The following is a 10,706-nucleotide window of genomic DNA, read 5'->3' on the forward strand; positions in this document are numbered from 1 at the left end:
CGGGGGCAGACCACCCACATCCATCAGCACAATGGGTGCACACACACAGTGGCCATTCTGCTGCCCTAAAGAGGAATGCAGCCCCGGGTCCTGCCGAGGCAGGGCTGGGCCTCAAGAACAGGCTCCCAGTGAGTAGTCAGCTTTGCAGGGACAACTCTTGTACGACTCCATTGACGTGAAATGACGCGGGTGGGCAAGTGTAGGCACAGCGGAGTTTATGCGTGGTTTCTGGGGGCACGTGGGTGGGGCAGAGCGGAAGGGGGAGAGGTGAAAATGTTGGGCACTTAGATCTAGTGGTGAATATCCTAAAAAGCGTGGACTGGGACATCTTAGAACGGGTCAAATGTGAAATGGGAGCAGGCCAGTCAACCAGCTTTGTCTCCCCCCGCAGATGCCAATTCACCAGAACCTCAAGGAACTGCTGGCCATCCGGACGGAGCTGCAGAAGAGGGTGGAGGACCTGCAGCGGGAGGTGGCCGCGCGCTCCATCTCGTCCTCGTCCGAGCGCGGCTCCTCACCTCCCCACTCGGCCACGCCGGTGCACACTTCCGTCTGATGGGTGGCCGGCAGGCCTCAGGGCCTCCTGGGGGTAAGGAAGGGCCTGGTGGTCTCTTGGTGATCACTGTGCCCACTGCAGCCTCTGATCTGCTCTTGTAGGATTAGGCCCAGTGGCCTCCATGTGTGGGCCGCCCTGCAGCAGCTGGAGTGCATTAGTGCCCATGCGTAGGTTGCAGAGGGTTTTCCAGGAACTAATTCTCCATGAAATCCTTCATTCGAACAAACTGACCGCTTTCCACGTCGGCCAGTCGCGTGGCTGCTTTCAGTTATTTGCTGCAACGTAGAAACCGTTTGGAAATGTAGCGTTTGGTGGCAAAGACAGACGTTGCCATGTCTTCCACAGTCGCCTGCACACAAGGGTCCTGGACCAATCACTGCTGTGTACACAGAAGGTATTTTTTAAAAAGAGAAACATGCCTTTATTTTCCTATGTCCTTTTTTATGTTGAGAATAGTCACCCGAGGACGTAGCTGCCTGGCTGGACCGTGTAAGCAGTTCCGTGAGAGAAAGCTCACGCTAACTTTTGTGGGGTGCATTTGAAACGCTACTGGCATCCGTCCTCACCTCACTCTGGGACTTGGCCCACCCCTGCACAGGGGAAACTGGGGACTCGGGACGCCTCCCAGCTCCTTCAGCTGTCTGGAGCAAAGCAGCCGCCCGCTCCTGTCCCCGAGCGCCCTTCCCTCCGTGGGTCTGTGCCACTGCATGCCACTAGGGCACAGCGACCACTGTGCGGTGGCTTCCATTGCCAAAAGCTCCCCCGGAGTTCCAGGGGCAGCGCCGGCCTCAGCAGGGGCCCTGCTGCCAGCGGCCACCCCTCCCCCGGCGCTGGGTCTCACCAGCGAGGAATTGGGCCCGTTGAGTCAGGGGGCCTCGGAAGTCCTTGAGTCCCACCCCAGTCCGGCTGCGCGGCAACATGCCCTGGTTGTGGCGGTGGCCTGGCCGCCCCACAGAGCCTGTCCACTGGACCTTGCCCTCCAGGACGCCCTCTCGGAGAGCTGCGTGTACAGTTAAAAAGTGGGACCTTCCAGCTCTTAGAGGGAATGGCCCTTTACTAAGAGATCAGAAAAACTTCTCCGTGGTCGCCGGACCATCACAACAGCCTAAAGCAATGCGCACAGTCCATCAGCGATCTGTTTCTAAATCATAGTTGAACTGAAAGGAGCTTTCGATTTCCTTGAACGACCGCAGTTGCGGGGCCACTGATGGTGTAAACATAGGACGCCTCCCCAGGAATAACCTTGAATTCCCAGCCGCCCCAGGGCTGCTCATGCTTTGGACCGAACCAGAGAACGTACAGTGGGCTTCTTTGGGGAGTGTGGCTGGCCTGGGGCTGGGCCCCAGCCCTCTCCCCGCGTGGGGGCCCTAGAAACTCCCCTTAGAATTTAAAGAAACGCAACAGAACTTCGTATGTTCCCAGAACAGAACTGAGTTTCTAAAACAACTTGAGTAGAGTTTTGTTCCCTAAGCCATTCTTTTCTCCGTTGTATTTAAGCGTACTAGAATGTAAAACCTCAGCAGTTCGGGTTTTTAAAAACTGGTACAGAATTTTATCTGCCTCATCTGATGCACTGTTTCAATCTCTTGATTAAAATGATGACATGTTTGCTCCATGGTCTTTTCTGTTACCTCCTTTTGAGGAATTTCGGGGGGGGGGGAGGAGGAATTAGTGCCAACGGCTGGCAGGGATTGATGAGGCCCCAGGGGCCAAGCACAGCCGTGTCAAGGGAAGCGCCTTGGTGTGGTTTCTTACTCTGTCTTACGTCACTGATCTAGCGTGTTTGGGCCAAGGGGGACCCGAAATGCCCCTAGACTGTAACCTCAAGAAAACACTGGGGGCGCGGGGTGGTGGAGAGGCCCGAGCATCAGTGCCCGTGTGGGTGCTGCGTTCTCCACGGCAGGAACCAGGGAGGCCGCCCCAGAAGCCCCTGCGCCTCCCACGCCTGGGTGACCTAAGGGCTGCTGGGAAGGCACTGTGGAAACCACCCCGCTTCCTGCAGGTCACCCTTTTGGAAAGGCCCCGTGTCTGTCTCCCTCCACACGGCAGTCACAGCCCAGCCTTAGGTGGAGGAAGCCGGGCGGGCCCAGTGCCAGGCAGCTGTGGTCCCCAGCAACACCAGGCCTGCAGGGCCGCCGTGCCAGCCCGACTGGCTACACGGACCTTCCGCACCAAGAAGCGGGTGGTGGTTCAGGGTTTGCAGACGTGGTGCTATGTGCCCTCAACAGGACGCCTCCCGCCACTGCACAGGGCCTGCTCAAATGCCCAGCCGTAGCCTCTTGTTCGCCAGCCAGGCTGCCTCTGGCTGAGACCACCGCATGGCCCAGAATGTACGCTGGTGGCTGGCTGGCTTTTCAGAAGGCCAAGCCACAGGCTTGGGAGTCGAGCTTGGGATTCCAGTCGCAGCCCTGCCATTTCCTGGCCCCACCTGGGTGGCAGTGGCTCAACAGCCTGCCTCCTGAAGGTGACATCGGTCATGCCCCCCACCACCACCCCGCCAGACCTTAGCTTCTTTGTACAATGATGATGAATGGTGGGCCTGGCTGAGCGTCACCGAGGACGAGGCCAAGTGCACAACCTTCTAGAGCAATCCCTCTGGCTGAGGAGGAAGGGAATCAGGTGGGCTTCATACCAAAGGTTATGTTGGGAGCAATGGCATCATTTGACAAAGGAAGTGCCTCCACACCGTCGCAATGGCCCGTTAGGTGCGAGTTTGTTTAATGCAAACAACACTGGATGTTCACAATTCACACTTAAACACGACACAAGGGCTGTGCAGGGCATCCATCAGTCTCCCTTATCTCTTAGACACTCGTACGAACCCCCAACCTGAGGGGCCAAGAGGTCCTCCTCTACGGGTCCCCCACCAGGAGGGCGCCCCACCCTGCTGAGCACAGGCTCAGACTTGTTACCATAGATACTGGGCTTTTTTTTTTTTTTTGGCTGATGGACATTTTCAATTCAACCTTCTACGTTCACTTCTTTTCTCTCCCCGTCCCCCTTAGGGCAGGCCCACCCCAGCCAGTGCAACTTTCCGCCGAACACAGTTACAAGAGCCCCTCCACTGGGGTTCCCCTAGGCTGCAGAGCGCACAGGGAACAGGAGGCTGGGGGATCTGCGGGTGCATCCAGTTACTAGGGGCTCCCGTCTGCGTGTCTAGGCCTGAGAGAGCTAAGAAGGGCCAACAGGGCTCCTCCAACCAAGGTCAGTGCTGCTGAGAAAGGGCCTCACACCCAGCAGAGGCGGAGCGCTGATTTTATGCTGTAGGCGCTCCAGGGCTTCCACATCAGACAAACCTCACTGGAAAGCCAAGGTGGGCGAGCTCAGACAGCCTGGCCTCTGGGAACCAGTGCAGCTGGCAACCAGTGCCCCCTCCTTCCAAATTAGCCCGGAGCCTGCGGCGCACTGAGAGGCCACATTTTCCAGGTGTTTGCTCAGTGCTGGAGCTCCACTCTCAGACTCACAATCGCGGCCCGTCCGGGATTAACGGAGTTAATTAACAGAGTTCCTGCACGGCCCCAGGGAGATGATCCTAACGGCAGCCTGGAGACAAGTCCTGATCCACAGAGACCATGTTCTCCAAATAACCGCGAACACAAACACAAGAGGCATACATCACAGAGACGGAGGGGTCTGTTCGGAGCTCAGGGGTTTCCTCCAGAAGTCAGGACCTCATCCCGTTGCAGGGCAAGGAGCTCCAGCGACTGTGTCCAGTCCAAAGAGGCAAGCGATCTGCGTCCACAGGAGCCGGACGTCCCACTGACTGACCGCCAGTGGTTGGGTGCTCAAGACTCTAGCTCAGGACGTTCCAAACCAGACTGCTCCGGTGTGGGTGAAGGGCCATCCCATTATTTAGCACAGTGAGAACAGGCCCCCCAGTGCCTGCATCAGATCGGGAGATCAGGACAGGCAGGGTGAGTACAGAGCTCCCACGTCGTAAGTGTCGCAAAACCAAGCAAACATCTCTTTTCCAACATCTCTTTTCCCTTTCCTCCCCCGCAAAAAAAAAAAAATTAAAGCAAATCACAAGCGTGTTGCTGGTTTCAGTGCTTACTGTTGATGTCTGTAACTTTGGGTATCAAAACAAGAACATCTCTGTACGTGGACGGTCAGCACCTGCCGCCTGTCCTGCTCACTCAGTATACCCGTTCCTCACTTAAAAACATGGTTCAAAGTTCCAAAGACCAGGTTGTTATGCAAAACTTGATGCTGTGCAGAAATGGACGATGACTACATCATTGTGGAACTGCCAAATTACCTCAGTACATAACTGCCAAGACACGGAGGCACGGCCCAGCCAAGCTGACGTATAACCTTAGCCATCACAGCTGGCGTTACTCTCGCCTCGCACCTCGGCATTGCTTACTGCCAGATGTATGTCATTAATGGGAAAAAGAGTTGGCTGGTAGATTTTTTACTACTATCGTAATGCAAACTGTCAGATAACCAGGTAGTAAGTGAGGAGCAGGTGCGGAGAACTCATCTGCATAAATGAGTCCTAGAAACTTCATCATGCCGGCGCCGGACCACACGCAGTCCCTGTGGAACCCGGAGGGAAGGATGCCTGAAAGTCGCAGCTTGCGACTTACCTGGAAGAGTCCTAACCTCTGAGGGTAGCCTATCACGAGATGCACGTTTGCACCTAAAGAACCCAAATTCTCCACCTGGCCCAGCGTTCGGGAAGCCCAGCACTCCACACCTGTCATCCAAGGGATGAGGGGGTGCATGAGGGTGTGCAGGTGTGGGAGTGGGGGCGTGCTGCTTGGGGCTCCAAGGATACCCTAGACACCCTGCATGCTGCGTGTTAGCTGGGGACTCACCCCATTTATAGCTTTTGAGGTTGCAGCCCTAGGCGGGCCTACGACGAAGACCCAAGCCAGCACAACTGCAGATCACACTAGTCTCGATCCAAAGGCTTGTCCCCTAGGCACAACTGTCCTACATTCCCATCCCCTGCGGGCAACCTGGTGCTGGCTTCACCCTAAGCGGGGCTTGGTTTATAGCACCACATCTCCACAGAATGCCTGGCGGGCGTGTGGCCCACCCCGGGCACGGGGTCCAAAACCAACGTTGCAAACACTGGAGAACTGAGAGCAATGAGAAGCCAATGACGTTGACAGAGCAGCAGGTCCAAGTGAAACGGGCCGGGGTACAAGCGGGGCCTCAGATCCGGGGCTGCTCAGGCGGCGGCGGCTCTGCTGACTGGGTCTGCAGCGATGAGTATTTCACTAGGAAAAACCAGACGATGCCCCGTCAGGAGGAATCCGGTTCTGTCCCGCTGAACACCAGCTGACCGCGGACACCTGTCTGCGCTGCCGACCCCAGCCCCAGGCAGGGCGAGGCCAGCCCTGGGAGCAGAGCTCTGGGTGGGCTCTTCTTGAGAAGAGCCTCCTTGGGCCAGAAGGAGGGGAGCTGGTTCTGTAAACGGCTCAGGCCACTGGCTCCCTGGTACAATAGCACCACATCTGTGCGGAGCGCCAGGCGGGCCACGCAGGCTGCTGACCGGGATTCGATGCGAATGACCTGCACTCACACAACCCACAGACGGGGCTCATGCCAGGAGCCAGGATGCCTAGCAGGTTTTAAAATGTTACTATTATCACAAAGCCTAACGGAGAGGAAATTTTCCCACGTTCAATCTATTCTGTGCCCACGGCCAGATCACTGTCCCAAAGCACGGCGGTGGGCAGCCCAAGCCCGCAACACAGTACACAGAGACCAGGGCCTCCTGGCCTCTCGGGCCCTGGCTACCCGTCCCACACCTTCAGAGCCCGCTGGGCTCTCCCCCGTCCTGTCTGGGTCTGCCTCCGGGCTGCACGCCCCTCCCTAGCCTCAGCTGATGGACACTGGCCCAAGGCCCCTCTTCTCTGAGCACCACGGGCCCCGTCAGCAAAGCTGCTACCTCGGAACTGCAAGGCACCTTGGATGGCTTCAATGCTGATGGCTCATGGGCCCAGGAAGTGCTGATGACGACAGAAGTGAGATTTACCCGGAGGTGTCTGTTGGGGGGGCAGGGTGCCGAGGAGCTCAGACCAGTGCACAGAAGCCACTGCCTGGCCCCAGACGCCGTGAAGCCGGCCGCGTGGCTGCTCTGACTGAGGGCTCCAGGTAGTTGGGGGCCTGTGCCCTGGGGGGGGGGCCTCAGGTTCTGCCACACCCAGTCCCACCGGGCATCCTGGAGGCGGGCACCTCTGCACTCCCCGGCCTGGTCCTCACCTTGGGGCTCCTCGCACACCACGGCTTCCAGGTTCTCCCCCTTCACGTAGTCCGCGTTGAGGCCCTCTGCAAAGCAAGGGCAAGGGCAGCATGAGGGACAGACACGGGACAAACATGGGTCCCCAGTCCTGACCCAGAAACCGTGCTGTCCGGGAGGTCGTCCATCATTCTCAGAAGCAATGACAGTGTGTGCCAAGGGCCCTGCCACCCCATTCCCCAAGGGTGGCTGCCACCTCAGGTCGATGGCAGGGCTCAGAGCCAGCCCAGGAGCCCGGGGACAAGCCAAGCCCGACACGAGTGACTGATGGATGCAGGGGTAGCGGCTGTGGTGCCAACAAAGCCACCTGCCAACCTGCGGCCTCCCAGCAACATGCCCCCAGGGAGGAGCCCACACAGCTGCTGAGCCCCAACCTTCATCAAGCTTAGGGGGCTCAGGGCCCCAGCCGTTCCCCCACTTTCTTCCAGGAGGGGCTGCCTTCCCTGCTCTTCGGCAAGTCTGGCGGGGGGGGGGGCCCAAAGGTGCCACACAGCAGGCCCTTGACTGCTCCTCGAGGACAACCACCAGCAGGTGGGAGTCGCAGACAGGCCACCCCCACCCCTACCCATCTCTAACCCCAGCCCCACCCCAGCCTGGCAGGTGGTATCCTAACCCACCCACTGGGGAACGCTGGTCATGGTGGCAGCCAGGTGGGTGAGTGCCAGGGAAGGCGGGATAAGCGCGGCAGGACGCGGGGAGGCGGATAATGTGGCGTCACGGCCAAAGCAGGAGAGGAAGAGTGCGTCTTTACCTTGACCGTCTGCTGCGTCTGAAGGCAAGACACAGAGCTGAGAACGCGGACACGCTCAGCCCGACACGAACCCACAGCAGTCACTGGACACACAGACCCTTGGCACTTGGGGCCGCCAGGGCTGGACTACCTGGGGGCCACATCACCCACAGCCTGGCTCCCTCGGGGCTTCCCAGCCCACGTCCCTTGTTGCCTCTGCCTGGGTACAGGCCTGGCCTTCCCTACTCAGTGGTGACTAAGATGAGGCTGAGCCAGAAAGAAGGGCAGGGAGCAGGGGCCACACCTGCAAACTCCCACAGGCTGCTCCTGAGTGTGGCCTGGCCAGGGACACCTCAGGGGACAGAGCACAGTCCCTCACGCTCTCGGCAGGTCAGCAGGGAGCCTGAAGAGAGGACAGCACAGCCAGGCGGGCTGCTGTGAAGGGTGGGTGCCCTGGGAGAAGTGACCCTGCAGGTGGGGCAGGGACGGATGCAGCCGGAAGCAAATCAGGGAGAGCTTCGAGTGCCACGCTCAGGCGCTGGCCCGTGACCTAGAGGGCAGTGGGAAGCACTTGAAACAGGTCCTTCTGGCTCCTGGGACGGGAGTGTGGGGGCGAGCGAGGCAGCCCGGAGGCCGATGGAACCAGCCACCAGCTGGAGGCGGCACCCCACGGAGCAGCAGCAGCAGCTTGCCTCGGCCCCTGGAACCCACGCTCTCTCTCGCCACCTGCTTCGGTTGCCATTCACCCACAGCTGCAGGGCAGCCCCCGTGTACCTGGCTGGTACCACCCAGCTGTCCTCGCAGAGAGCAGGCGCCCAGGTCTGTGTCTGCCACTCCCTTACTCCCACTCTATCAGTCTCTGGACCGTGAGCTCCTTGAGGGACTTGTGGCCCATAGGCAGCTCTTAGTTGTTCTCCCAGAGTCCTTCAGCCAGGCCCTGGCTCCCTTGCCTCCACAGGGAGGGAGGAGCATGGGGGGCAGCCCCAAAGGGGTTCTCAGCAGGGGAGGGGAGACCATCTCCTGGGGGCTGAGGAGGGAGAGGAAGGGGGCGCCATCGGGCTGAGCCGGGTGCTGTTGTTGTTATGTGCCGTCGAGTCGGCCCCGACTCACAGCGACCTCTCCTTGGGTTTCCGAGGCAGTATCACTACGGAAGTAGGATTGCCCAACCTTCCTTCCGAGGAGTGGCTGGTGGGTTTGAACCGCCAGCCTTCTGGAACTAAGAAAACAGCAGCCTTGAGCCAGACACTGCACTCGGCAATCACCCCACACTGGGACCACTGGATTCCATCCCAGCTCACACTCCGCCACAGGCCAGCAGCGCAACCCGGCTTGCCACAGTCTAGCACATGTGCGTGCTGGGGGCAGAGGCCACTTCACTATTGTATGCAAGACTGCCTGGCCTGTGGCCCTGAAGAGGGAGAGGGGTCTTGCCAAATGGTCAGAGCCTCTGACTTGTCCAATGAGGCACCCTGCTGCCCTCAATCGATGCCCAAGAGGGAGCTGGCACCTTGGGTGAGACCTGAGGCCGTACAGAAGGCCCAGGCTCCCTCCCGTTCCACAGGAAGGAACCCTCACTTGGGTCACTGGGCTCTGTCCTCAGAAATACAGCCTCTGGGAACTGCAGCCTTCGGGCGGCCATGGTCATGGCCGCCTGCCCTTTCAGGGTGGTTTACACTTCAAGTCAGCTCAGATCTATCCCGAGGATTTGCATATGTGCAGCTCCACCCTCACCCTGCCCCGACCCTTAACCTGCTCCCTTTTCTTGCTTTGTTCTGGTCTAGGAAGGGGGCTGGGGGACACTGCTGCGGGCCCAGCCACCGGAGGCTGCTGAGTGGGTCCACTTACGCTGGATGCTGAAGCAGAGCTTCTTCTGCTGGTAGGATATGTAGCTGGAGACAGCGCCGATCAGGGCCATGGCCAGGGCACTGGCCACCCCAGCCACGGTGCCGGCCTCTGCGGACATGCCTGGCCAGAGCAGGGCGGGAGAAAGGCAGAGAGGCAGGCTCCAACCAACAGCACCAGGACTCAGCTCAGACTCAAGTCCAGGTTCAGGTGTCTGCTTCCCTTCCCACCCCAGGCCACTGTCTTCAGCGTTTTCAGATACCCCATACTGACAACTCTGTTAGGGGGTTACGTCCATATGTCAACAGTCTGAAAACGCCCTGGCGCCCCTTGATTTGCCAGGTGCTCCCCGAGTGCTGTTGACTGTCCTGAGGATGCCCTCCCTAATCTAGGGGCTTGAAAGGTACACAGGAAATGGACCAGAGAAGAGGCCTGGCCTGTGCCCCCACCCCAGACCCACAGCGCGACCTCTCTGGGCTCCAGCTTTTCCTGCTTAACTCCTTCCAACGGCTGCACCCCTCTGCTATTTCCCTCACAAGTCTCTACTGTGACACTCGGGAAGGTCAGGGACAGCCAAGTCTGGGAGGAGAGCTTCCAGCCACCTCGAGACTCAGAAACTCACCAGATTCCTGGTCATCACTGCTGCCGAAGTGGCCATCACCTAGAGAGAGGACAAAAGCACTCAGGGTCTGCCGAAACCCCATGACCACCTCTCGGGGTCGGGAGGGACAGCTTAGCACCACCATCCCCCAGGGTTGCCACCAATTCCCCTTCCTGCCTCGTGGCCCACAGCTGGATGACTGGGCCAACCCTTCCTATGTCATTTCTGCCACAGGCCCAAGCCAGCACGTCACCTTGGGCTTCTACCGGCCTGCGGCAAGACCTGCTTTCTCACGCCTGCCGACTGGGGGAACCTGCTGCCACTAGAAAGAGTGTGACCGTGAGTCGAAGGGTCGTGAGATCCCAGCCTCCCCATACACGGTGTACCACTGAAGCTCTTCTTCAATGAGGCCACACTTGGTGTCCCCAGGGGGACATAACCTGCACACAGGCTGAGTCCAACTCCGGGACAGCTGTTTTGAATGACAATACTGTGTCTGCAGCACACACGTCTCTATGCAATTGTAGCAATGGGTTTAAGTACAAAGTTCTTTTTATAAAGACAAGAGACAAGACTAAAAATCACTCACAATCCCACCAGCCAGAGGCTAAAAAACTTAAACCAAACTCACTGCCGTGGAGTCGGATCCGACTCACAGTGACCCCTCCTTGGGTTTCCGAGGCAGTATCACTACAGAAGTAGATTGCCCACCCTTCCTTCCGAG

The 10,706-nt window shown here is 58.8% G+C and overlaps 2 protein-coding genes across 2 annotated transcripts in view; one reads left to right on the forward strand and one right to left on the reverse strand.

Moving 5' to 3' along the window:
* MTMR1 (myotubularin related protein 1) overlaps nt 1-556 on the forward strand; it is a 72,552-nt gene extending 71,996 nt beyond the window's left edge. The window contains exon 16 of the mRNA XM_042782924.1: nt 392-556. Within this exon, the coding sequence (XP_042638858.1) occupies nt 392-556 (165 nt within the window). The remainder of the gene's footprint in view (nt 1-391) is intronic.
* A 5,163-nt stretch (nt 557-5,719) lies between these two features.
* Nucleotides 5,720-10,706, reverse strand: part of CD99L2 (CD99 molecule like 2) — a 36,511-nt gene continuing 31,524 nt past the window's right edge. The window contains exons 6-9 of the mRNA XM_042782925.1: nt 10,004-10,042; nt 9,385-9,504; nt 6,773-6,838; nt 5,720-5,784 (exon numbers count right to left, since the gene is read on the reverse strand). Coding sequence (XP_042638859.1) covers nt 5,720-5,784; nt 6,773-6,838; nt 9,385-9,504; nt 10,004-10,042 — 290 coding nt within the window. The remainder of the gene's footprint in view (nt 5,785-6,772; nt 6,839-9,384; nt 9,505-10,003; nt 10,043-10,706) is intronic.

This window comes from Orycteropus afer, unplaced genomic scaffold (assembly GCF_000298275.1).
Source record: "Orycteropus afer afer isolate SDZICR_OR568_19922 unplaced genomic scaffold, OryAfe1.0 scaffold00519, whole genome shotgun sequence".
Classification (NCBI taxonomy): Eukaryota; Metazoa; Chordata; class Mammalia; order Tubulidentata; family Orycteropodidae; genus Orycteropus; species Orycteropus afer.